Raw genomic sequence first — 25,471 nt, forward strand, 5'->3', positions numbered from 1 at the left:
AGGAGGTTTTTCTCCTGTCAGCTGTGGACTGAGGAGCCTTCATGGGAGCGATTGCAAGAATTCAAGCAGCGCTTTACGGTGGCTGCTTCATCTTATGCAAGCTGCCAGGGCCATCAAAGTGACATAATCTGCAGGAAAAGGAAGGGGCTGCTAGCGGCATCGTCAAAAGGGACTCTGTTCCTCCACCTGCTCCTATTTTCTTTTTTTCCTCCTACATTCGGTCTTTGTTCTGCGTTTGCAATTGGATTTTGCTTTACACGAGCCATATGCAAGGCTGGCAGGATCGGTGGCAGCTGCCGAGTCCCTGGTGGCCCATGTCCCTTTCTTGTTAGCAACCCAGCAAAGTGCGGCACAACAAATGGACATCCCCGAGCTCCCCTGGCAGAGCCTGGGGGTCCTTACCTCGCTCCCTGCGCCCTGGGGCTGGAGGGGGCGGCAGGGACGTGCGCCTGGGGCTGGGGGGGCTGCTGTGCTGTGCTCGGGGCTCCTCCTAGCTCCAGTCCTGCCCCACAAACCTAGGATCTGGAACTGAGTATTTTTGTCTAAATGGATTTTCCTGATTGTCCCACGTGCAAGGCAGGTGATGCTGTGGTGGCCATCTTCTCGTGGGGTGAAGCCGGTGGGTGGGTGCCTCGGTGCGGGTGCACCCCTCCACTCGCTTATCGGTCTCAGCTGTGGCGTAGGCAACTGGGAATAAGGCAAATATCTTTTATCGCTGCTGTTAAGTTTACTGTTTAGTTGAGCGAGGGCTGCTCATGGACAGCCTGTCTCCGGAGCCATTGGGTGAAATCTTTGTACTGCTGAAGTCAGACTTAATCCCCGTTTTTTTTGGTGGGATGTTCACCGGAGCAGCATCCCGCACGTTCTGGGGCTCTCCCTCCTGCTCCATCTCCCATCCCTGTCCCTGCCGCGGATGCTCGGCGGGGACAGCGGCCCTTCGGCGTCAGTGCCGCCTGCGGTTGGAGACGCTGGTTTCTGGGAGCTGTTCTCTGTAATTTGCAAATTATTGAATCAGCTCAGGAACGGCTGCCCAAGGCTCGCTGCCTTGTGTTTGTCAGGAATCGGATCAGACGAGCCTTCTGGTTTTAAACGGCCCGTGAGTGCCTTGGCTGGTTTACCCAAATGCTGCGGGAAACCACCGCGTCCTCTCTGCTCCCGCAGGTGGGATCAGACAGCAAATCTGCAGATGACAAAAATCGCTTGCCACCGTTATTTGCATCTTGAGCCGTACTTTCCCAGCCAGACCAAGTGGGAAATCCTTGGCCAGCTGGAAAGAGCACAGTGTCTGTAGAGGTGGAGGCAAAGCAGGAACCATCTCCTCATGTCCCTGGAGCAGGACGGGCAGTGCGCGGTGCAGCAGTGACCCATGCAGCCAGCGCGGGCAGCACTGCCCATGCGGGACGCTCTGAACTGTTCTCAACAATATTCTCGGTGCAGAGCAGTAATTAAAGCTAAACTCATTGGCAGTTAAATGTCACCTTGCTCTGAGCGGGGCTTTGGCTCCCGCCTGCGGGAGCCGCGCGGTTGGGGGAGGCTGCGTGCGCACACCGCTGCGGGCTGGCAATTTGCAAATACAGGATTTATTGCGAGAAATCTAGACCAGAAAATGCTGCGCTTTTTCTTTCCTGGCTCTCAGGCCTCAGTGCAAGAAGGTAACGCTGCGGGGCAGGGCCAGCCTGAGCCCGGGGCGTAACGAGGTAAATCAGTTCATCGGGGCAGACGTTGCAGGCGGGGCTCTGCCCTGCGCCTCTTGGCGCCCCACAGCGTCGCAGCGCTGGGTGCAGGGGATGCACCTGGGCGCGGGGGGGGGGCGCCCTGCAGCAGCGCGTGTCCTCTGCGGGCGACCTCCCCGGGACGAGCGATGATGCAGCGAGATCCTGCCTGCCCGGCGTCCCCGGGATTGGATGCAGAGCTCTTCAAAGTCAGAGCGAGGTGCCTCGCTGGGGCTCTGGCTGCGGATTGCCAGGTGGGAAATCTCAGCGCAGTGCCCTTGGCTCTCTTGCAGAAAAAAAACCCCAAAAGAACCCCAAAAAACCCCAACATGTTTTTGTGTTGGTTTTTTTTTGGCAACTTGTGAGCAGCCGGCTGAGGGCTCCCGGCCGCCTGCGTGCCCGGGGTGTCAGCAGGCACTTGCTGCGTCCTGGGAGCCGGGTGTCCCGGGGGGCTCGGTCCCTGCCGTGAGCTGCGTGGGATGGAGAGGAGCCTCCCGCTAAGGCGGGGAGCAGCCGGGGCTCCGCTCCCACCACCCGCCCCGTGACAGGGCTTATCGCAGGGCGGTGCGAGGGTGAGCCGCAATACAGAAGCACAGTCCCCTGTGAAAACTTAAGACACTGGGCGTTGAATATTAAATAAACTAAAAAGGGAGCAGCTGGCAAGGTGATGCCCATCAAGGACAAAAAAATGATGGCTCCAAAAATAGAGGCTGTTAATTTACAGGATGATCTTTGCTGTCCTTCTCAAGGATACAGCATCTAGACAGGCTGAACTTGTTGCTGCGGGAGTTTTGCATCTCTTCAGGCCAGGTTTAATCTGCAGAATTAAGCGTAGGCATAAAGGTAACCTGCAATGCTCCGTGTTTAATTTACACAGCGTAACAAAAGGTAGAGCTAACCACTTAGTGTGAGACGCTTTGCTGTGTCAGATAATATGTTGACATCTCCCCTTCCCACGCGTAATTTATATGAACGTACCGTGTCAATTTGGAGCCTGTCTGGTAAATCCGATGAACGAAACAAGAAGGTGGGATGCATTAGTAGTTCTTCATTAGGCTTTAGAGTGAGAAAGCGGGAGGGAAGCGTGTGCCCGGAGGCAGGGGGTCGGCTGGGAGAGCTCGGGGCCTCCGGGGGTCGCGGCAGCCCTGCCTCTGTACCGAACAGAGTGTTTTAATCAGAATTTCAGTATGGCAATGGGGTTTACCAAATTCAGGATACAAATTTGTAGGCGCTTTTGGGATGCGATCAGGGATGCTCTAAAGACAAGAGAAAGACTTCACCTGCCCTCGCTGTGTTGGGAACTCGCCAGCGTTACAAACCCAGTGCCCGCACACTCAAAATGGGGGGAAAATCCCTCTTTGCCCCCCCTCCCCCTCCCTTTGGGAGAAGCGTGGGCTGTGCCTGCCTGGTGGGGTCATGGCAGGGGGGTCCCCCCCGGCACCCCCCTGGCTGCAGCCCCGGCCCCAGGGGGAATGGGGACCCATGCCGGGATGGCAGGGCTGATCTCAGGTCTCCATTAGGGAACCCTGCAGTTGGGCCTGCGTAAATGCATTAAGGTATTTCCTTAATTAGATTTACTAAGTATGCAGGGTTCTAATTCTTTCTTTTCCTTCTCTCTTAATTTGCCTAATGAGAAAAACAAGGAAATAAAATTACAAAAACGATGCCCACGTTGCCTTCCAGGAAGGCGGGTGCCCGGCCATGCAGCTCCAGAGGATGCTCTTGCCTATTCCCCGCGCTGACCCCCGGCCATGGCCAGGTGCTGGGTGCTGTGGGGGGACCCGTGAGCACCGTGCTGTGATCTTTGGTTACATTATCGACCCTCGAGCCGGGCATCTGCCCCGCTGCCCGGGAGAGGCGAGTGGGGAGTGACCACAGAGGCCGTTTATTGGAGCGGTGCCGTGCCAAGGGCAGGCTTCAGCTCATCGTGCTGCTCCCGCTGTCCTTCCCCACCCCGTCCCCTCCCCGCTGCCTCATGGTCCTCTCGCCTCCTGTCTGTGCTCTGGCTGTTCAGGCAGGTGACGCGTTTTCTTCTTGCGTGGTGCCGTCCTGGTGCGTGGCTCTTCAAGAGCCGTCAGTCCCTTGGGAAGGATAACGTAGAGCGCGCTGGGGGCCGTGGGGTGAGCCGTCTTGCTGCACAGGGAGGCAGTGATGCTCGCATGCCGTGGCATCCCCAGGCCTGTCACTGGCTTCGCAGGGAAGCCCCCCGGGGGGATGAGTGTCCTGGGGCCACTTCCCGGGGCCCCTGCTGTAGGTGGGAGCTGGTGTGGGCACCGCAGGGAGCTGCACGGCATCCCCCAGCCCCAGTCCTTGCCGGGGTGAATGCTGGGGACCTTTCGGACTCTGCAGACCCTGGGGTACCCCTGGGGCTGCCGGGGGCCGGGTCCCGGCGTAGGACTGCCCTGGGCGTCCGCTGGCTCCGGCAGCCTCTTCAGGGGAGATCCCCGGGGGCTGCCTCTCCGTGCGAGCACGCCGGCGCACAGATAGGGATGTGCTAATCTTCCTCATGATTCATTTATCATCCCGTGAGGGTAATCTGTTTGGGAATTAGGCTGATGGCCCTTGACCCCATAGCTGACGGCAGACTGAATCACCCCAGTCAGTGGTTGCAGTTTAACGTAACGTATTTCCAGTGCACGGAGGCTAATTACAAGCAGTGGCTGGTGAATGGGTTTGTTTTGCTCTCCCCGGAATTGCGGGAGCAGTTCCAGCAGTTCGGCCCCAAAGAAGCAATCAGCATGTGACAGAGGAACATGTTGTTAAGTGTCGTGTGAGTGATTTTATAATACTTAGAATATGATGCTATGGCAACCTGTTACAAATCCCAGATCAAATAAATTTATTTGTGTGCATCCCTGTAACTTTAATCTTTGCGAAGTCTGATACGTTTTATGCCTTTGAGGCCACTGTGCAGATTAGTGCAATCAGGCAGAGCTCAGGGTTCAAAGCAAGGAGAGCAAAGGATGAGTGGTTTGCTCCAGATCAGGCTGTGCTTTAGTGTCCTAGAAAGTCAAAGAGCAAGCAGTAAAAGTCTGTCATCCTCGGCGTTTTTTTCAGCAGAGGAGTCATGGTGAGTTTGCGGAGAGGAGAAAGGGAAGGAGCGGGTGGGCAGGACATGAATTCTGCTATTCCCCATGCACGGTCCCGCATCGTTTTAATTCATTTCTTGCATTGAAAAACTGGAAGATGCTAAGAGCTTAAGTGAGATGTAATGATGTAAGGCAAAAAAAAAAAAGAACATATATTGGTTTAATGTAATGTAAAATATCAGTCCTTGGTCTGGGTTCACGCTTGGTCAGAAACTGCTGGGTATTTCCCCCAGTGACTCCATCTGCGGCTGCGTTGCTGGCCCAGCCCTCAGTGCCCTGCGGCTGCGATGGGGATGGGGAGGGGTGCTGTGGGTTCCGCTTTGCCTTTGCCCCTCGCAGCTGTGGGGAGCTTTCGGCTCCGCTCCCCCCTCTCCATTGTGTTGCAGCCCAGAGGCCAAAAAGTCCCCTTTCCCGCTGCCTGCGGCTGCCCGCGCCCCAGGAGAGCCCGGCAGGATTGGCTGAGTCCCGATGGCCGCATTAGCCCTGCTGGGTCCGAGGGGGCTGTGAGCCGGGTCCCTGTGTGCCAGTGGCCAGTCTCGGCTGCGGCTCTGCCTGGCGTGGCGGTGTGTCACCCTGCCCCATGCCGCGCTGGTCCCCCCATGCCATGCCTGGGCTGGTCTCATGCCTCCAGGACAGGTTTATGGGCTTGAGCTCCAGCCCTGAATTTCCCCCAACATGTAGCCGATGTTCCCCTGGCTACAGCCGAAGTCCATTAATTCTTGTTCCTTGGTCGTTGACTAATGAGAACTATCAATCTGCGTCCTGTTGGTCCTCCCCTTCCCTCGGTCACAGACGCTGGTGGCTCCCTGCTGCTCCTGTCCCCAGACGTGCAGTACATTCCCAGCACGGGCGGGCAGCTGGCAGCCCCCCAACCAAACCTAACCGTGCCGGCCGCGGGGATGGGGCTCCATGGCACTGCCGGCTCCGGCTGCTCACCACTGCTCTGCCATGAAGCCGGTCCTGCAACGACAGGGAGGGACGCCAAATCCCCGGTGCGGGCAGGCTGGGACCCTGCAGCGAGGGGCTGTAGCCGGGCGGGAGGCTGCGGTGCCCTCCTGCAACCTGCAGTGTGCAGGGGGCTTTCTCCTAAATGCTTATCTACGTGCATACCTGTGTGTGTGTATGTACATCTGTGTGTTTCGAGATGGAGTCAGGTTTCATCAGGGTCAGAAGTCTATTAGCCGGAGCAGTTGTGCAGACAGGCAGGAAGAGCAGGAGCCGGCCCTCCTCATGCTCCGCTTCAGTCTCCTTAGCAGGGACGCGGCCGAACGGCTGCTCCTTCGCTCACACAGGCGACGCTGGGGTTTTGCACCCACTGTGGCACCAGTGGTCTTGGAGAAAACTTGCCTGCAGTGCCCGCGGCATCCCCGCTGCCTCCCCGCAGCACACCCGCTGCACCCCCGCAGCATCCCTGCGGCACACGGCCCAGCCGAGGAGGGGCTGCGGGCACCCGAGCCGCCCCCGTGACCAGCATGTGGTTGTCACCTGCTGTCAGGAGAGCCGGGGCTGGCGGAGGAGGGCAGGCACCGCAGGAGGTGGGGTGCACACCCTCGGGCAGGAGCCGCGTTTTTTGGAGAGGGCCCCAGAGGGCATCAGTACCTGGCTGCTGTGCATGCCGTGCCGTGCCATCCCGGGGCGGGCTGCTATGGGAACCAAACCTCATTACTGCGAGATAAACAGTTGGACATTTTGGCCCGGTTTCTGCAGGACTAACCTGGCAGGGACGAGAGGAAACTGAATTAAATCTCAGATTTTCAGACTCCCAGAGCAGCATCTGGCAGTACCGCTGCGAGCGGCGGCTTGGTTGTCTGCCTGGGAAGCTGTTGCTGTGACAGGGACAGGGTGTTTTTATCAGATGATCGGCGGGGGGCTGAGGTCGCACCTTTTCAAGGCTGGGGGGCTCTTGTGTGATACTTTTGTGGCAGGTCCGCGGCATGGGGGCTGCTCCTGACTTCCCTGGGGTCCTGTGTCCTCAGAACACCTTTCACTGCCTCCAGATTTAGCACGTAGGTGCCCTGTGGCGGAGCTGCCCTCGGCTGGGCGCTGCCAAACCCGAGCTGGGGCGTCCCTGGGTTTTACGCCGGCATCATCGAGCCACAAGCCTCCTCCGCCATCCATGGCGCCCGGGCTACCGGGAGGCCGATGGGCCGCGGATCCTGCCCAGGGAGAGGGTGCCAGATGGAGGGAAACCGTGGGGATGGGTTGTCATAGAAACCCATCGCTGCTGTCCCCGCACCGCGTCCAGCACAGCCCTGCACCACCAGCCCCGCGGCTGGGCTCCGGTGGCTGCCCGGGGGTGGAGACCGGGCGTTCGGTGGGGCAGCGAGGGGTCCCGGCCCGCCCTGGGCACGGGCTCTACAGATGACTTCTATCATCATCTTGTGCTGTCTGTCTGTTTTTTTCTCAGATTCAAGATACTATTTTACAGGCGGCCTGCACGCCCGTGGCTTTGACAAAGATAAGCCCTTATCTCCCACCTCGCGCTCTTGCTCGGTGCACGGGGGAAGCTGACGCGCCTGCCTTTGGTTTTTCAGGAAACAGGAGCTGCTGAACAGCACGGATGTGACCGTCCCGGACCGGCCGCTGTCCCCCCCCCTCACTGCCCCGCCGACCATGAAGGTAAGTGCGTGGGCGACGCCGCGCCGGGCGATGCCGTGCTGGGCTGTGGGCGCGCAGTCCAGCCGAGGTGCCGGTTTTGGAAAGCGAAGCTGGTGAGGAGCAGCACTTCCAACGCAGCGGCTGTAGGATTGGGGCTGTTCCCGAGGGAGCAGCAGTAGGTGGTTTCTGGAGTTCAGCCTGCAGCGTGTTCCGACACCCGTGGCGGCGGCGGGGCGTGCGTGCCGGCGGGCGCCCGCCTGCACCGCCGCTCCCCTTACGCAATCCCCAGCGGCGATGCCAGGCAGGGTGCAGAATCCCAGTGCTGTTAGCCTTCTGATAACCCCCCTGGGCGCCGCGGCGGGCGGCTGCTTGCCAACACGAGGCAGACGGCGTGTCCCCATCAGGCGGGCGCTGCTGGCAGGGTCCAACCCACCGCTCGTTCCTGCTGGCACTGCTCGGCCGCTGCCTTTTGCCGTGGGGGACATGCAGGTCGTGGGACACAACGCTTCCCTGCCCATGCCAGGCTGCCTCAACAGGGCTCTGCCCCTCCTGCAGTTTTCCCAAAGCCAATGCGAGAAGGTCAGGAGCAACCTGGCCGGACCTGGGAGCTGGTCCTGCGTGAGCCGGCGTTGGCCGAGCACCTCCCCAGCTCCAGCTCGCGGGTGTTTTGCTCAAACGGTCTCAAGCGAGCGGGGAGCGCGCAGCCCTGTGCCGAGCAGGGCGATGCGGAGAGCTGGGGTAGTGACCTGGGGCAAAGCTTCAGGGCCAATTCGGCTAAAGAGGATAAAATACAACCAAAAGCACCTTCTGTCAGAGTAAACCGAGAAATTTCTGTGATACTGGCGTTTCCAGACAAAGGCAGTTGTAGCTCTTCTCCCTGAGTTGCTGCAGAGCGCTCAATATGCTGCCACCCGGGAAATTACTCATTAAGCTGGAGAAGATGAGACGAACGTGAAGATTCCGAGGTGGCTGAGAACCTGCTTAAATGGTTGTTAAGAGCAAGTGGGCTTGGAAATAGAGTATTGAGTCGGAGGAGTTTATTAGTGGGGCTTCTGATAATTTGGCTTATTTAGGGTTTTGTGTGTGACCTTGGCGCACAAAGCAGGCAGGAGCTGACACCGTGCACTGGTGACATAAGCTGTGGCACTTCGTTGGGGTGCAGAGGAGGAGGTGGGGGGATCTGAGGCGGGGGGGGGCAGGTTGAAACCTGGAGTGATGGGAGGGAGTGGGGTCGTGGCTCCAGGGAGAGCCTGCCGTCAGCGGGGCATTTTCCTGGGGGCTCTGTGGGACATGGGGGCAAGAGAGGGGATCCCGCCTGCGGCGTGTCCCCGGGGACATGCAGCAGGACGGGTGCGGGAGGTGCCAGCAGCAGAGCGTGCTTCCCGGTCCTCGTGCCGGCAGCGTTCCTGGCCGGCCTTGAGCTGGTGCCTGAGGAGGGGAAGCCAAAGCCGCCGCGCCATTCCCCAGCCTCGGAGGACAAGAAGTTTCCCGGGATGGCGCGGGGCGATGCACAGTCCTGCCAGGGGCTCGGGGGTGTTTCACCTCGGGTGTTGCTGCATCCCGTGGCGGCATGCCCGGAGACTCCTGCCTGTGCAGCGCCGGGAAGCAGCAAGTGTCCGTGTTTCTCGCGTGGGCTGTCCCGGACAAGCTCCATGGCCCTGGCCTGCCTGCTCTGCCCCTGCGGGAGGAAACAAATTGGTGGTGCAATTTATTTTGCCTTGCAGAGAGGTGGTAAATTGCTTGGTAACACCTGGCTGGAGTTCAGGCAGGACTTTTGTGACCGTGAGCGCTGCGGTCCCGCAGGGTCCCTGGGGCTCGTCCTGCTGCCGTGCTCCCTCCTGCCTTCCCAGGCGTCACAGCCGCACCTGCGTCCTGAGAGGTTCTGCCTTTGCCCTTGCCCTCGTTGTGTTTTAAATGGAAATTCTGCCTTTAACGAGCCTGAGAGCCGAGCAGGCTGAGCCCGGCTGTGAGGTTGCGGAGGTGACCCTGATGCCAGGGTCTGCGCCCTGCCCGGGTGCTGCTGCAGGAGGGTCTATGGGGGGAGACCCCAGGCACGCCGCAGGCAGGGGGGTGCGGCTGCTCCTCGGCTGGGGCCGGGCGATGCGGGGCAGAGGGAGGGCAGGCTCTCCAGTGATGTCTAAGCTCCAGCTCCAGGCTTCCCTTGGCATGGGAAACTTGGCACGGAGACCTGTGGAAAGCCTGGCATGGAAAAAGTGTGTAATTGCTCCTCCGTATGCTTCAGGTAATGTACGCTCCGCAAAAGCAAACGCTCAGGTCTGGCTTTTCATGCATCTCAGAGACAGCCATTCCTTCTCGCCTCTCTCGGTGGGGGCTGTGGTGGGGGGAGAGGCCGGTGATGGTTTTGGCTGAGGACACACTGGGAGACCGGCCCCCACGGGCAAGGCTGGAGGCTGCCTGTTTCACCTCTGGTTCTTTGTTTTTATAATCATGTAATTAAAGCAATTAAAAGGCGATTACCGACGTGTTCTGCTTTACAGCAGGATTAAAGGGCTCCAGAACCTTTTGCAGATGGTACAGGTTGTCCTTTTGGAAAGGCGAGGCAGAGCTGGGAGCCTCCGACATGTGCTCCCTCCGTCCTTCCCTCCATCCTCGCGGCACTGACGATGGCCGAGCCGCTGCGGTGGCGGCTGCCCGTGCTGGCACCCCGGCCGGGGAGCGGCAGAGGAGGATCATGCATCTTACCTGGACGTTGCTTTGCCAGGCACAGGGAGCTCCAGAGGTGCCAAACAGGAACAAATCCTTCAGGCTGGAGGCTGTCCGTGAGCCACTGGGTTTTGTTTGTGCGTCCGCGTGTTTGGAGCTTCCCTGTGGCCCTGCTGCCGCTTCGGTCTCAGCTGCCTTGGCTCTGGAAAGGCAGGGGCTGGTATGTATTTGCTGACATTTAAGAGATGGAACCGGAGATGCCAGGGAGAGGAGATGTCAGGGATTAAGGAGCCATCAGCTTGACAAAGGGAGACCTGGGGTGACTTTGTGGTTGGGAGCCAGAGACCTGGTCCTTCTGGAGACGGTGGCTGGGTCCCCTGGCTGTCGTGGTCAGCGCAGGGGATGCCGGGCAGTGGCTCCGCGCTGGCGTAGCCGAGCCCGTGATGAGATGCTGTGCAGCATGAGTGGGTTGAGTTGATGTCCTCGGTGCCCATCCTGCTCTGCCCCGCTCTCGATAGACTTTAAGGTGCTTCCCAGAGTTCTGTGCCAGACTTAGGGTCACGGTGAGGGGCGAGGGGTAGGTACGGGCAGCGGGAGCGGGGACAGGAGCAAGTCCCCTGCAGCTGGGGCTGCCCGTCTCCAGCACAGCCATGCTGGCGTTTTGGCCAAAGCAGCCGTGTCCTGCCTCCTCCCCGGCGTTGTTGGGACGGGAAGGCGCTGTTGGTGCTGTGCCCAGCCTGCAGGTCCTGGGTCAGCAGGTCGGGTTGTCCTGAGATGACTCCGAGAGGATTTAAGGTTGGGATTCGTTCAGCTTCTGTGAAGGGCTGTGGCTTTTTTGTGCATGAGGATTTCCAGCTGGAGAGGTCGGATTTTCTGTCTGCTGCCCAGCGCCTGGTTCCTGCTGCAGCTTTCCCATGCCAGTGCCCTCCCGAGGGGTGCAGCACATCCCCTTCATGGGGCCACGCATCCCCCGCCCCGGGCCGTGCATCACCTCCATGGGGCCGTGCCTCCCTCTGTGGGGCCGTGCATCCCCTTGGTGGGGCCGTGCATCCCGGCAGACACCTGCCCGTCCCCTGCAAACCCTCACCCTCTTCCTGCCCAACCAGTTTGGGGCCCTGGGCCTCCCCGGGAGCCACCCTTTGAAATAACAAAGCCGCGGTCCCGCCGTGCCTCTGCCTTGGAGAAACATTAACGAACGGAGGTGGGGCGGGATGGCCGCGCTGCTGCGGGGGGTGACACAGGCGGATGATGGATTTCTTGCGGGGTTTGCTGGTGAGTGCTGTGCGACCGCTGGGGCGGGCGCTGGGCAGGGCTCGGCTCCCCCGCAATCCATCCTTGGCGGCTCCTGCCCACTGCGGGGTTTTCCTTCTGGGTGTCATTTTCTTAGGAAACCTCCAAAGCGGGCACTCGCTGCGGCTTCTGCTCCAAGCGCTCCTCGGTCGCAGGTCCCGGCTCCCTAAACTCACCCCGGGGTGCTGGGGCAGTTGGATGGACACTGTGCACCCCAGCTGGTCCCCTTCGGACCTGGAGTCTTGCCTGGTGCTGGTGGAGAGGAATCCTCTACTTCTCTGTGCTGAAGCACCGGGATGTGGCTGCACGTCCCCCCTCATGCTGCAGGTGTGGTGTGCTCAGTGGTGAGGGATGAGGATGTGCGAGCAGGAAAGAAAGAGCAGAAAAGGAGTGGTATAGTTGCTATTAAGTATTTTGCATTTCTGAGGTTATCAGGCCGAGCTACCGGTTTGTCCCGCCAAAGGCAGCAGGGACGCGGCCACCCGCTCTGGCAGTGCTTTGGTTGCAGTTGAGAGGCAGAAGCAGGTTTAGGTTGGGGCGGCCGGTCTGGGCGACCCCAGCGGGGCGAGCGTCCCTGTTCCCGCGCTGGGCCCGCGGCCGGTGACACTGCTTGGCCAGTGACATTGCTTCGACACTGCTTCCTGCCAGGCGTCACAAAGCTGCGATTGTCTCCGCTATAATTACCAAAATATTTGTGGCCCTGTAAAGCTTGGCCTCAAGTATGCATAAATCCCTGCAGGGCACAGACTGCTGTCTGCTTCACGGAATACGCGCTCCGGTTTTCTGTAGCAGGTGGATGCAGCGCTGCTGTGCCTCCGCCTCTCCGGGTCTGGCTGCCGGCAGAGTGGGACCCGGGAACTATTTTAATTGACTCAAAGAGCGTTTGTCCATCACAGAGACCTGAAGACAAACGGAATCTAAACTAAGCTCAAAATAAGGAAAAGCCTTTTTAAACTGCTCCCGGCTTTGGGCGCAGAGCTCTTCTGAGCCCAGGGTTTGTTTTTCCTGATGTGGGTGCAGTAGATAAAAACGGGGCATAGTCTGAAGCTGGCAGCAGGGGCAGGGCTGCTCCCAAGGCACGGCAGTCCCCGCCTGTGTTGGCGGCGGCTTTCCCCCATCCCAGCTGGTGTAACCGAGAGCAGTCACTGGGCTGCCTGTGCCATAAAACTAACCTTTGCTCGCCACATTTATGAAAAGAAAATCTCTCTGAGGTTTTCATTTGGTCTTTGATTTTCATTTCTTCGTCTCCTCCCCTCTTTTTTTGTTTTTTCTCTCTTTTTTGTCTTTTGAGAAAGTTCAGTCTATTCTAAGAGCTCGCCAAAGATCACCCCCCCGCCCCGTGCCTTTCTCCTTGGTGCTGTGACCCCTTCTGCCCCAGATCTCACATCCCTCCTCTGCAAACCCTTCCTGATAGCCAACAGCATTGGAGCTGTGGATCCCACTTTCTGCTCTCCCTCCTGGACCATCAGCATCTGCCCTGGCTGCAGCCTCTCCGCGGCCGCATGAGCCGGGAGCCCATCCGCGGCAGGTGGCCGGGAGCAAACACGGGTTCGAGATGTGGCACGAGGATGGGGGAGCGGAGGGACGGGGCTGCTGCGTCGTGTCTCCAGAAAAGCCACTTACTAGTTGTCGTGGGTTAACCCCAGCCGACAATCAGGGCCACACAGCTGCTCGCTCACCCCCTTGTGGGATGGGGGAGAGAATCAGAACAGTAAAAGTGAGAAAACTCATGGGTGAAGATAAAGGCAGTTTAATCGGTAGAGCGAAAGCCACACACACACAAGCAAAGCAAAACAAGGAATTCATTCCCTGCTCCCCATTGCAGGTGGGTGTCCAGCCATCCCCAGGAAAGCCGGGCTCCATCATGTGTAACGGTGACTTACACATGATGACAAACGTCATCACTCCAAATGTCCCCCCCTTCCTTCTTCTCCCCCAGCTTTATATACTGAGCATGATGTCCCATGGTATGGAATATCCCTTGGGTCAGTTGGGATCAGCTCTCCCGGCCATGTTCCCTCCCAGCTCCCTGCCCAGCCCAGCGCTGGCGGGGTGGCGTGAGGAGCAGAAAAGACCTTGAGAGAGTAGGAACAACCCAAACCCAAAGTGTACTATCAAAAGTATTTCTCATCCCAAATCCAAACCATAGCACTATACCAGCTGCTAATAAATAAGTTAACTATATCCCAACTGAAACGACGACTCGAGTTTACTGGGAATGCCCCGACATTTACAGCCGTAGTTTGACTAGATAATTTATTTGCATGTACTTGAGAGCAGGAGAAGCTGGATGAGGGATCAGGATACTCCAGCTGAGGCTGGGTGGCTGCTGTGCCGAAGGGGTGACCCCACAGCTGGCTGCTGCCGGGGCCCCTTCGGGCAGCGCAGGTGCGTGAGGGCAGGGACGGGGCTCCCCGAGTCCCCCCTGCCTGGGAGAAAGCGTGGCTGAGCGGGACGGACGGGGCTTTAGCACCTCTCCTGGAGACGTGGTGGGTGACGGGCTCTACTGGTCTGGTTTTGGTTCTTGTCCCCAAGGATTTCCAAAGGTGCAGGAGCCGCGTGCCCTGCGGGCGCTGCAGCGGCTTGGGGGGTGCTCACGGGGTGCAGAGCCGTGGGCACGGCAGGGGCGGGAGGCAGCAGGCGCTGGGGAGCAGGACGAGCGCCCTGGCTGCGGGGTCCGGCTGCGCTCCAGGGGACCCACACCGGGATTTTAATTGGAGCCCGGGGCTCGCTAATCTCTTTAGTTCGTTTGGGCATTAACCCTGCACTAGGCAGCCCAGCGCTGCGGGCAGCAGCATGGCTGGTGTTCCCACAGCCGGCGAAACGCGGGGCCCGGGGCTTGCACCGTGTGAGGTAAGGGGCTGGGGAGGGCTGCCGTAGGTGCCTCACTTTCTGGAGTGTTTAGTTGCTTTTTTGGATGGATCAGTCTGGGCTTGTTTCATTTCCAAAGGAAGGTTTGTTGCTGCTGTTCGCGTGCGCAGACCCGCTGCTGCCGGGGCCCTGCAGCAGTTACGGACAGAGTCTCTTCTCTCCTTTGTGCTGAGGGCCAGAGCCAGAGTGCCCGGTACGGGGTGGGGGGTCCGGTGTCCCTACCTCCACGTGGCTTGGGCTGGCTCACCTCGCGTCTCCTTTAATTGAACAGGAGATTTCCTTCTTTTCTTTTTCAGTCTGCAGAATTCTTCGAAATGCTGGAAAAAATGCAGGTGAGCAGCAGCGTTGCATGCCAGTAACGCGGGACGTTCCCCACGTGGCAGAGGCTGCAAGGACAGAGATCCCCCAGCACCTCCTATGTTAATGTGCTGGGAGGCCTTGTGGGATCCTAACGGGTTGTGAATTGTCGCTGCGGTCCCCGGCGCGGCGCGAGCCCCACTGAGAGGGGGCACGGCTGCGCATCCCAGCCCAAACCGGGCAGCAGAGAGCTGCACAGAAATACCCCATTGCGCAGGGGGAAGAGCGGTGGTTTCAGCAGCATCTTCCTCTGAGGTTATTCCACGTTGCCCCGAGCAGTTTTGCAAAAGGAGGTTTAGGGGGACACGCTGGGACGTGGTCCCGTGGCTCCCTGGTGAAGTCGGCACACTGATGCCCATCTTTGCAGATGGCAGGCTCGTGCGCGGCGGTGTCTAGCACTGTCCCCGTACCCCTTGGGTCAGGGCAAGGCGTTCTCTTGTCCTGCACTAAAACACGTCAGGATCTGCCCGGATGAGGAGGGTCGGGGGACCGGGGTGTCCCCTGCCATGTGCCTTGTGCCTGCGGGAGGGGTGCAGGCAGGTGGTGCTTGCCCCCAGTGTCGGGACACATGGTGCTCCCCCGATGCAGTGCTCGTGGTGCTCCCCTGGCGTGGTTTGCGCGGTGCTCCCCCGGCGCGGTGCTCCCCTGGTGTGGTTCTCGCGGTGCTCCCCCTGCGCGGCACGGGTGGGTGCCAGCAGGGTTTGCTGTCCCTGAGCTCCTGCCTGGGCCAGGCTCTGTCAGGCAGCCGGGGCCGTTGCCCTGCCACATGTCGTGTTAACCGCAAATTAGCTGTTTGGCCCAGCCCAAACCACGCCACGGGGTCTGTCCTGGCACGCCGGCAGCTCTGCCCAGCTCGCCTGGGGCAGAAATCCCCTCTTGTCGTGCCACTCGTGTCAGAGTGGTTTCCGGGTAGCAAAATACCCTTGTGGTTTCATCCGTGTAGTTGAAAACATCTTAATTATTCAATGTATTCTTTTTGTTCCAAACAGGCACCAAAACTTGAAGAACAGAGGACTGGAAGCCAAAAACATAAGGTTGGTTGAATTTTGTTTCTTGCGCGGATCTCTTCAAGTGTCCGCCCCTTATTTCAGGGCTTTAATGTGTATAGTCAAAGACAGTCACTCAGAGGACTAAAAAGGATTTAAATGCTATCTGAAAAGAAGGCACTGATTGAATTGCAAAGATGAGAGAGTGGTGCCTGTAAATCCCTAATCCGGCTTTATGTCCAAACCTGTGTATTTCAGCGGTGAGCTGTGTAAAACAGTCGGGTTCTGCCGCAGAGCTGAGAAGCTTCCAGCGGTACTGGGGACCCCTTTGGAAAGGGACTTGCCCTGCTGCAGAGCTTCCCTGCAGACCCCGAGCGGGGAGGGGTCCCGGGGCTGTGTCCCCGGGCAGCGCGGTGGCACCGTTCCCGGGGCTTGTGAGCATCGCTCTCCGCCAGCGCCGGGCGCTCGGTGCAGGGTGCTCGGGAGCAGCGCAGCTCCCCGGGCTGGGTGGTGCAGGGCTGTGGTTCTGGGGGACAGCTGGTGGGGAACAGATGGTCACACGCCGTGTTTTGATTCCTTTTTCCAGGAAGACTACATCCCGTACCCCAGTATCGATGAGGTGGGTGCCCTGAACCACCCTTGAACGCTTTCTGGTGAATGCCTTCCCAAAATTGCCCATAACAGGGGAATTGGTGGTGATCCTGTTTCCAAGAGGAGCTGCACAAAGCACGTCCCCCCTCCCCACCTTTGCGGCTGCTGCTTTTCCTCGGTAGCACGTGCCCTCTTGTAGGAGAGAGGAAGAGGTTTCAGAGAGGGACTGGATTTGCCCCCCGTGGTGCCAGGCCTGGGGGCAACTGGGGGGCAGGACACAGGGTGACAAGCCCCTGCACCCCCCATCCGCACCCCGGTCCTGCCTGACCCACCTCGGGCGCGTGTCCCTCCAGATCCTAGAGAAGGGCAGTCCCTACCCGCTGATCATCCTGCCCCAGTTCGGGGGATACTGGATCGAAGACCCGGAGAACCTCGGCACGCCCACCTCGTCTGACAGCAGCATCTGCGAGGAGGAGGAGGAGAACCTCAGCCCCAGCACCTACGGCTACAGGCTGGAGTGCAAAGGAGAGGCCAGAGCCTACAGGAAGCATTTCCTGGGGAAGGTGGGTGCCGCTGCCGCCGCCGGGGACGAGCCGTCAGCTGACAGTTGCACACCCCCCAAGAGAAAAATAGAAATTCTAAAATTGGGAGCAAAACGGGCAAATTTTGCCTCTTTGCGAGGAGGGGAGAGGAGCGGCGGGTGCCCAGCCGTGGCAGCGATGGCCATGCACAGAGCAGGACTCCGGGTGGCCACGCCGGCTCTCAGCTGCCCGTCTGCGGGGACACGGGGCTCAGCCGGACTCGGGGGACACGGCACGGCCGCCACCTGCCCCCCCAGCTTGCTCGCAGTCGCGTAATCCTCCCTCTGAGCACAGCTGAGCACAGGGTGCTAAAGGCAGAGGGATTAAAGCCCTGGTCCCCGCGAGGAGGGGGTGCGAGTGTGCGTCCCCGCGGGGCGGGAGGGTGTCAGGGTGACGGAGAGTCCTCTGCTCCCCGCCGGGGCGCGGGGCAGCGTCCTCACCATCGGCGAGCTGCCTCCCCTGCCCCTAACGCCCTGTTTTCTATTTTTAGGATCATTTAAATTTTTATTGTACAGCCAGCAGCCTAGGAAATCTGATCCTTTCTATTAAGTGTGAGGAGGCAGATGGCACGGAATATTTAAGGATTATACTCAGGTATGGAAAAAAAAAGCTTTGTTTAACAAAATATTTTCTCTTTGGGAGTCCCTTGTTTTGTTTCTACCGTAAACGGTAGAGCCGGGCTGGCGGCACGCAGGCTGTCGCACACGGAGGGGCTTGGGGTGCGGTGGGAAGCAGCGGCTCATCCTTTTACTGCTTCGGCACTGGGACTGCCTGACCCCGATAATGAACACGAGACTTTGATCTGTCGCTAAACCCGCTGAAAACTGAGTGTAAACCTCTCTGTGGCATGGGATAATGCCAGTCACATCTATCGCCATACCTCTGTAAGCTGACAAGACCTAGCGTGTCTGAACCGTTGTGTCATTTCTCTCCGAACTATGAATATTTGAAGAGCTGCAGAGATGAGAAGAAAAAATGAGGCTTTGCTTACTAACCAGGCCCAACAAATTCTGCAGAACATTGTTTCCCAGCAGCTGGCGGAGCATCGCTGCGTGCACGCCATGGGGCTGGCAAGCGGGGGGCTGCAGCCACATCTCCTTGCCTTAGACGCTCCCTGATGTCTGCTCCTTTCTTTTTCTTTGCTAGGTCCAAAGTGAAGACGTTGCATGAAAGGATCCCCCTGGCAGGATTTAGCAAGCTCCCCAGCATCCCCCAGATTGCAAAGGTGAAATGCCAGGCCGGGCTGGGATACCTGCAGCAAAGCCTGTGCCGCTGCGCCCGGCGCCTTGGGCAGTGTTGGGTGGCGTTGGGTGGCATTGGCAGCGTTGGGCAGTGTTGGGTGGCAATGGATGGCGTTGGGTGGCATTGGGCAATAGTGCCTGGGCTCAGGGGTCCAGGGGCGCTTGGTGGAGGGTGGCATGTGCTGGCCCCGCTGTTGGTTTCCTGCTGATCCCGGTCAGGTCACTGGTTGATACCTGGGGGAAGAGGTAAGGAAGTGGCAGCACCTTTGACCCATGGAGAGACCTGGGACTTGTCTCGCTGCATCCTCAGTTGGGTACCAGCCAGGCCACGGGGCATCTCCTGCAATCGGAGGCTGGATTTGGCTCCTTTACAAGACATTCACAGCCTTGCTGTGGAGTTTCGGCAGGACAGGGGTGTCTGCTCCGCGTGCGCAGGGACCCGGCACTGACTGCTCTTTCCTTGCCCACAGGCCTTCTGCGACGATGCCTCCGGGCTGAAGTTCAACCCGGTTCTGTACCCCAAGGTGAGGTAACTTACCCCAGGCCGGTCGCGTATTCGGCAGAGGAGGTCAGATAGGGTTAACTCTCCCCTCTTCTCCAAGATCCAGCGGCTACTCTGATACAGAGCATGGGTATTTGCACTGCATCCTTCCAGCTCTCTGCCTTTGTACCCGGCTGCAAAGGGGATGTGAGCAGTGCAGCGGCGGCGGGCCGTGCGTGTGTCTGGGCAGCAGGGTGGCTACCGGCCATCTGATGGCATGTGCGTGCCATCGTCTTGTCTGTCAAATGGTCACCAAGGATTGATGGCACTTTGGTATTAATCTGCCCTTGGATCATGGGGAAGGAGGGAAAGGTCTGTGGGGTATAAAACCAACCTGGATCTTGGTCTGGTGCCTTAAGGCTTGTTTGAAACCCGGTGAGATGGGTTGAGCCGGTGCTCGAGAAGCCCTGCAGGAAGATGCAGAAGTGGGTGGGTCGCTGTGGGGGACAGTGTTTCCTCCGGGTGGCAGTCCCCACTGGTGACGTACCAGGACTGACTCATTGCCCGCTCCGGGATCGCTTCTCCTGTGCGCTCTTGTGCTGCCATAGAGACCCGCTCCTGGGAAGCTACAAAGCAAATCAATCATTTTCAAGTACCTTTTCTGTGGCAGGCACAGCAGTGAGTTATAAGGCAGTTTCACCGGCCTTTGATGTAGCCAAGGTCAAACCGGTTTTGTTCCTCCGTTGTGGGGGTTGGTGTTGCTATCAAACCCTCAGCTGGAAGTTTGAGAGCAGCCGATGCCCAGTTGGGGATGAAAAGTGCCTCCGACTCGGTCCCTGCAGAGCGGGGCTGGGACCATGGACCTGGGGCGCTGCGGGAACTGCTGTTATTTGCACCCAAAGGGCCCCAAACTTCCCCCAGAAAACCTGCGAGAGTTTGGGGCTCCCCGCACACCCCCCCACACCTGGGTGCTGGGGCCACAGCTCATGCGCAGCAGGAGCCTATGGGCATCCTGGCGGACTGTCGGCGGTGGGGGCCGCAGGAATGCTGATAACCAAAACTGGGGCCACGGTTGAAAACTTTTGGCCTAATTATGTGGAATTTTAGCTTCTGATGCCCTTCCCGCTCCCTTGGGCACTGCCTGGCCCTGGCCGTACCCCGCTGCTGGCCACAAGGAGCTGCAACGTGGCTGGCAGGCGATGGCGAGCATGCCAGCAGGGCTGTGAGCCCAGCCAGCAGCACGGGCCGAGCAGGGTTTGCTCTTCTGGGCATCGCGTTTTGAACTCCCGAATTAAATCATTCGTATTTTATTGCACTGCAGGCTTCCCAGATGATAGTGTCTTATGATGAACATGAGGTCAACAACACGTTCAAGTTTGGGGTGATCTATCAGAAGTTCAGGCAGGTGAGTGGTGCCCGTGCCGTTCTCCAGGGACGCATCCCTGCTGCCAGAGCTCTGCTCCGCAAGTGCGGGTCCCTGGAGCTGAAATACGGCCCCACGGTTGACTCTGTCACGTGCACCACGTTGTGTTGCTGGGTGTCCTCCCTAATAACGCATTTCTTATTGCTTGGATGTTTCCCCAGCTCATTAAGAAATGATGCGACTGAAAAAATTCAGTATGGAAATCAGCCCACAGGCTGCTGGAGGGAAAAGTGGATGTGCAAATGGATTTTAGCAGGCGGGGTGTTTTGATCAGATATATGTTTAGACAGTGAAACAGTTACGTTTGTCTTGGAGGACTGTGGGCTATGGAGACACGTGTCTGCTGAGAATGCTGTCGTTAGCCGAGGGCCTCAGCTGGGGAGCGCAGAGGCGGAGTCTTATAACTCACCCAAGATTATTCTGACAGGCACTCTAATTATCTTTACATATTGCATTTTATTTTGGATTAACTCGTGCGAGACCATAATTAAGGCCTCATTGTTTTGAAATATAGCACAGGGGGGATGATTAAGACTTGGATTTTCCCATGAAGGACTCGATGCCTTTTTGGTATTCCCTGTACGTTATCCCAAGGTCCTCGCTGTTGGTCAGACGTCGCTCTCGGCGCCTTCGGGTGCCGCGGGGGCTGAGCGGGTGCGGGCGGTGAGCGCGGTGGTGCCAGCGGGGAGCAGCCTGCAGCCATGCGGCACCTCGGGACCAGGGGCTCGTCGTGGCCCCGGGGACCCAGAGCTCGGGGCAGGAGGTGGCAGGAGACGGGCAGGGAGAGGTGACACAAGCAGAAATCACCATCAGAGCTGGGGCTGCTTTCGGGTTCCTTTCCCTGCTGCTGTGGCACTTTTACCGACAGCAACGCTTGCTTTTAAGAAGACGCTCAGAGCAGGGTGACAAGGAGAAGGCGTGTTTCTGTGGTCACTGTGTCCGTAGCACCCACAGCATGACCGAGGAGCGGTGCTGGCACGTCCCCAAGGGCGCAGGGCTGTCCTGGTGCGTGGCGGCCGCAGGGACAAAAGATGTACCCTGTGTTTTATAGACCCAAGAGGAGGAGTTGTTTGGCAATAATGAAGAGAGCACTGCCTTCAAGAACTTCTTAAGCTTTCTGGGAGACACCATAACGCTCCAGGACTTCAAAGGGTAAGTTAAATAAAAAGAATGATTTTACAAATACATTTAGAAGAGACCATGTCATATGTAAAAATAACTACTGAGCGAGAACAGAAGTCATCTCACTCCTAAGCGGGATGTACAGAGCAGAAGCAAATATAGCTTTGGCTTGTTTTTCAAAGCTGGGGGAGTTTTCCGAAAAAAAATTGGAGCTGCCAAGAGAGAAAAACTTCCTTCCCTGCAGTTCTGAGGTTGTGAGAAAGTCTGGCTATATTCAGCCATAGATGGAAGGAACTTGTATGAAAACGTACCCTGTCCGGTGTTGGGGGCTCAGGCGTGGGCAGAGACCCCCGGTGGTGGCACGGGCCATGGGCTGGCACTGCTCGGCACCGCTGCTCCTGTGGCTGGCACCGCAGCTGTGGTCGGCCCCGGCTGCCGGCACTGCCTGGCCACACACCCCAGTTTCAGACTGGGGATGGCGATGCTGGTTACAATACGTGACGCACAGTTTGTTCTTTCCCATTTGCGCGCTGCTAGATAAAGATAAATGAGCTGGTTTGTTCTATCGCCCCGACAGCCGCCGGCGGTCTCTGCTAAGCCTTCAATTAATATTTCTTCATTTCTCCCCGCCTTTCCCTTCGTCTCCAGTTTTCGAGGAGGTCTGGATGTCAGCCACGGGCAGACGGGAGCAGAGTCTGTGTACACGGTGTTCAGGGACAGGGAGATAATGTTTCACGTCTCCACAAAGCTGCCTTTTACAGAAGGAGACACACAACAAGTAAGAGATGAGCTTCCCTGCACGGCAGTGTCTGAGCCGGGATGCACTGCCGCTGCCCAGCCCGGCACCGCGGTGGCCTCGGCTGGTGGCAGCGGTGGCAGCAGCCGCGGGGGCTCCCCGGCGCGCGGCAGCCGGTGTTTGCTCCCAAGGGAGCAGAACCTGCCTGGCTTCACCCACCAAGTGCCTTCCCTCTCCGCTTAGCTCCAGCGGAAGAGGCACATCGGCAATGACATTGTGGCCATTATCTTCCAAGAAGAGAACACGCCGTTTGTCCCAGACATGATCGCCTCCAACTTCTTGCACGCCTACATTGTGGTGCAGGTGGAGAACCCCGAGGCAGACAACGCAGCGTACAAGGTGAGGGGAATCGCGGCTTGCACGTGCCGATTCTTGCTTCGGTGTCTCAGGCCGAGGTCCGGGGGTGGGTGGCCAGCGCCTGCCCTGCCCGTGGGCTCGGTGATGCTGAGCCTGACTGGAATAGGGGTGTGTATATTAAACATATGTGCATACACACACACACACACGCATATTTATGTACGCGCTGTTACATTGTGTGTGTGTATACATACAGAGGTATCTAAAATATGTGCATGTATAATAGCACACTCATTTGCTAAAGACTTTTGATGCTGCTCAGTGTTTGAATGAGCCTTAGAGCAGCTGACACCCATCTAGCGCATCGCTCGAGCGCAGGCCGCATAAAGCCCCTTCTCCCTCCGTTTCCTGTGAAGAGATCCAGTAAGGCAGAATTTTTCAAACCAAAAGCGGGTCGCTTAGAGCCACGGATGAAAACAGGATTCTTAGGAGAAAAAGGGGGAAGGCTGCGCATGGTGAACGTGCTCGTGAGAGCAGGAGTGATGGCTGCAGGGCTGGGCGGGAGCGGGGCTGGGTGTGGCCGGGCGTGGCAGGGCGGGGCTGGGGAGAGCATCACCCGCCCCGTGCCTGCTGCCTGGCAGGAGAGGGACATCCCTGTGCTGGGGGCTGCCCTGCCGCACCCGCGGGAATCACATTTCTCTTGGCTCCGCAGGTGTCCGTCACGGCCCGGGAAGACGTCCCCTCCTTCGGCCCACCCCTGCCCAGCCCGCCAGTGTTCCAGAAAGTAAGAGCTGAGACGGGGGGAGCGTGTTCTAAGCCATAAAAAAAGTATATGTGTATGTCTGAGATGTTTCCAAGCACGCCTGCTTAGGGAAATTGTGACTTCTGGACTTTATATGCACTTATCTCGATTTCTGATGAGGCCAGAGGGGGTCTATGGTGGGGCAGGAGGCCGTACACTGTCACGATGCTCCCACATCTGGAGGGGGCTGTAGGGTGCCGTGAGCTCGGTTTCGGCTCAGAACAACTCCGGTACCAGAGATACGCAGAGACTTTGACCGGTGTTTTCCACCGTGTCTCTCTCCCGCAGAGCCCCGAGTTCCGGGAGTTCCTGCTCACCAAGCTCATCAATGCCGAGAATGCCTGCTGCAAGTCCGACAAGTTTGCCAAGCTGGAGGTAACGCTGCCCGGCGCCGCGGCCGGCGCAGGGAGGCTCTCGCATTCCTCCTCTGAGCCGCGTCTCCTCGGCTGGGCTGGGTCAGCGCTTGCAGGGATGAGTGACCAAAGCGTGCGTTGTGTCTCAGTGCGCTCGGTGGCCATGGAGTCCTGTGGGGCCACTGTGATCTTGGTGGGGGGATGAGATGGGTGTCCCATGGGTCAGCGCTGCTGCCCCCTCCTTCGGGGCCTGCAGCTGAGCCCGTTCTCGCTCCCGCAGGACCGAACACGGGCTGCCTTGTTGGACAACCTTCACGACGACCTCCACAGCCACACGCAGACCATGCTGGGGCTGGGGCCCGAGGAGGACAAGCTGGAGAACGGGGGTCACGGAGGCTTTCTGGAGTCTTTCAAGGTAAACCTCCGTCCCTTGCCAACAGCAAAGTTAAAATCCATCCGGGGCTGGCAAAGCATGTTTTGGTGGAAGATGTTGTTGAGCAGTATTGGGGGTGAGAGGTGTCCCCAGAGGGCAGCGCGGTGGGAGGAGGTAGGAGCTCACCACCACCAGTGCTCGGTCAGCCAGCGGACACCCGAGCTGGTCCCAGTGGGAGCAGGCACAGGCTGACATGTTTGTGGTGTTGGTGAGTGCCACCATCAGGGTGACCTCCCCAGAGGCCTGGAGCACCTTCTCTCCTGCCAGAGTGCTTGGGCATTCGTTGTGTCTCCAACTGGGGTCTCGGTCCAGGGCCAGCACCCCGGCACGGGCTGTGCCTGCAGTTGGGCTCCGCTGCGGCAGGGTGAGTCCTGCTCGTGTCCCCGGGCAGCTGGCTGTCCCTGCTGTGCCATCCTGGCTGCGGGATGGGGCTGGGGGCAGGACGCTGGGGGCAGCTGCGGCGGCAAGCAGGCGGGAGTTGGTTGTCGTGTTAAACGGGTGACAACAAGAGGTGGGTGAAACTGAGCCACCATGGGAGGCAGGGACAAGACAAGGCGGGCAGTGGGGACGTCCCTCGAAATGGAGGGTCAGTACTTGTCTCTGGGGGGATGAGCCGTTGCCAGAAGTCTCTGGTGAGGCTCCCCCGCAGTGGTGGGGACGTGGCTGGGAAGGGCTGGCACGTGTCAACCCAGGCTGCGCCCCTGCGTGGATGTTCAGTGGAGTCCCCTGAGCCAGGGCACCGCATCCCTGCCCAGGGTGACGCCTGTGGCTGTGCTTCATGCCGTGCAGCTCACGCACCCCTCTCCTCATCCTGCTCCCGGCGCGTCGGCTCTGCCAGGCAGAGGCAGTTTTAGCTGGGTCTGCAGCGGGGACGGGTGCTGGTGCGGGGTCGCCGTCACCGTCCTGACCGAGGGGAGCTGCCCGGGCTGCGGCTGTATGGAAACGGCTCCTGCCGTTACCGTGTAGGCACGGTTTTCTCTATGGTGCAGAGAGCCAGGCACCGGTGGGTGAGTCACCTCATCCCGCACCCAAGGCTGCAAGAGGAGGGGTGAGCAGTGGCCCCCACGGGGGGCATGGGTGGAGGCTCAGGTGTGTCCTGTTTAGGAATGAGACACGCAGAAATGGAGATGCTGTGCAGTCATACGTCACAGCGTTCACTTCAGGGTCTGAGACAATGATGTTAAATTATCATTTTTTTGCATGCTTTTTGTGTACGAGAAGGTGGACTTTGCTCTCTCGGCGTTGCAGGGTGTGCTGGGGCAGGTGGTGAGCTCCCTGGCCTGGGCCGGGCTGTGTTTGCCCAGCCGCCTGGGGACCGCGCTGCTGGGCTGCCTCCTGGCCTATGTCCTGCACCGCGCGCTGTCGGAGTGACCGGGAGAGGAGAGACGGTCCATAAGGGGGCTGGGAGGGGGTGAGACCTCCTCCCCACCCTTTCTTTTTGCCTGGTGCCTCACGCCCTGACCCAGCCTGCAGCCCCCTCCTCCCCGACCGTGCCACCTGGGCAAACCGGAGCACGTTTGTGCTGGGCTCTGAGCAAGCCAGAAGGGCGCCTTCGCCTCCCCCTGCGGGGAGAGGAGCCCTGCCCCTCTCTGTGAGGGGCTGTCGGGGGTCCCTGCAGAGCCCCGTGTCCTCGGCAGCCCCGGGCAGGACCCTTCCTGCTGCGCAGCACAAGCGCCCGCCCGAGCTGCTGGCAGCAAGGCCAGCAACCAGTTCCTTTTATCTGCAAACGCTGTCAAATTTTGTATGAATTGCTGACCCTAATAAATGCGGTCTGATGGACTCTT

The 25,471-nt window shown here is 59.0% G+C and overlaps 1 protein-coding gene across 13 annotated transcripts in view; it reads left to right on the plus strand.

Moving 5' to 3' along the window:
• RAP1GAP2 (RAP1 GTPase activating protein 2) overlaps positions 1–25,471 on the plus strand; it is an 81,555-nt gene that overhangs the window by 48,396 nt on the left and 7,688 nt on the right. For 10 of the 13 annotated variants that reach the window (XM_074593804.1, XM_074593791.1, XM_074593797.1 and 7 more), the window contains 15 exons: positions 7,336–7,420; positions 14,521–14,556; positions 15,571–15,615; positions 16,154–16,186; positions 16,512–16,721; positions 17,230–17,333; positions 17,886–17,964; positions 18,451–18,504; positions 19,783–19,866; positions 20,936–21,036; positions 21,655–21,784; positions 21,986–22,141; positions 22,812–22,883; positions 23,190–23,276; positions 23,535–23,669. In XM_074593804.1, the coding sequence (XP_074449905.1) occupies positions 7,336–7,420; positions 14,521–14,556; positions 15,571–15,615; positions 16,154–16,186; positions 16,512–16,721; positions 17,230–17,333; positions 17,886–17,964; positions 18,451–18,504; positions 19,783–19,866; positions 20,936–21,036; positions 21,655–21,784; positions 21,986–22,141; positions 22,812–22,883; positions 23,190–23,276; positions 23,535–23,669 (1,411 nt within the window). The remainder of the gene's footprint in view (positions 1–7,335; positions 7,421–14,520; positions 14,557–15,570; positions 15,616–16,153; positions 16,187–16,511; positions 16,722–17,229; positions 17,334–17,885; positions 17,965–18,450; positions 18,505–19,782; positions 19,867–20,935; positions 21,037–21,654; positions 21,785–21,985; positions 22,142–22,811; positions 22,884–23,189; positions 23,277–23,534; positions 23,670–25,471) is intronic. The other 3 variants (XM_074593792.1, XM_074593803.1, XM_074593795.1) reach the window with 1 other exon arrangement.

Source organism: Larus michahellis, chromosome 7 (genome assembly GCF_964199755.1).
Source record: "Larus michahellis chromosome 7, bLarMic1.1, whole genome shotgun sequence".
In the NCBI taxonomy this organism is placed as follows: domain Eukaryota; kingdom Metazoa; phylum Chordata; class Aves; order Charadriiformes; family Laridae; genus Larus; species Larus michahellis.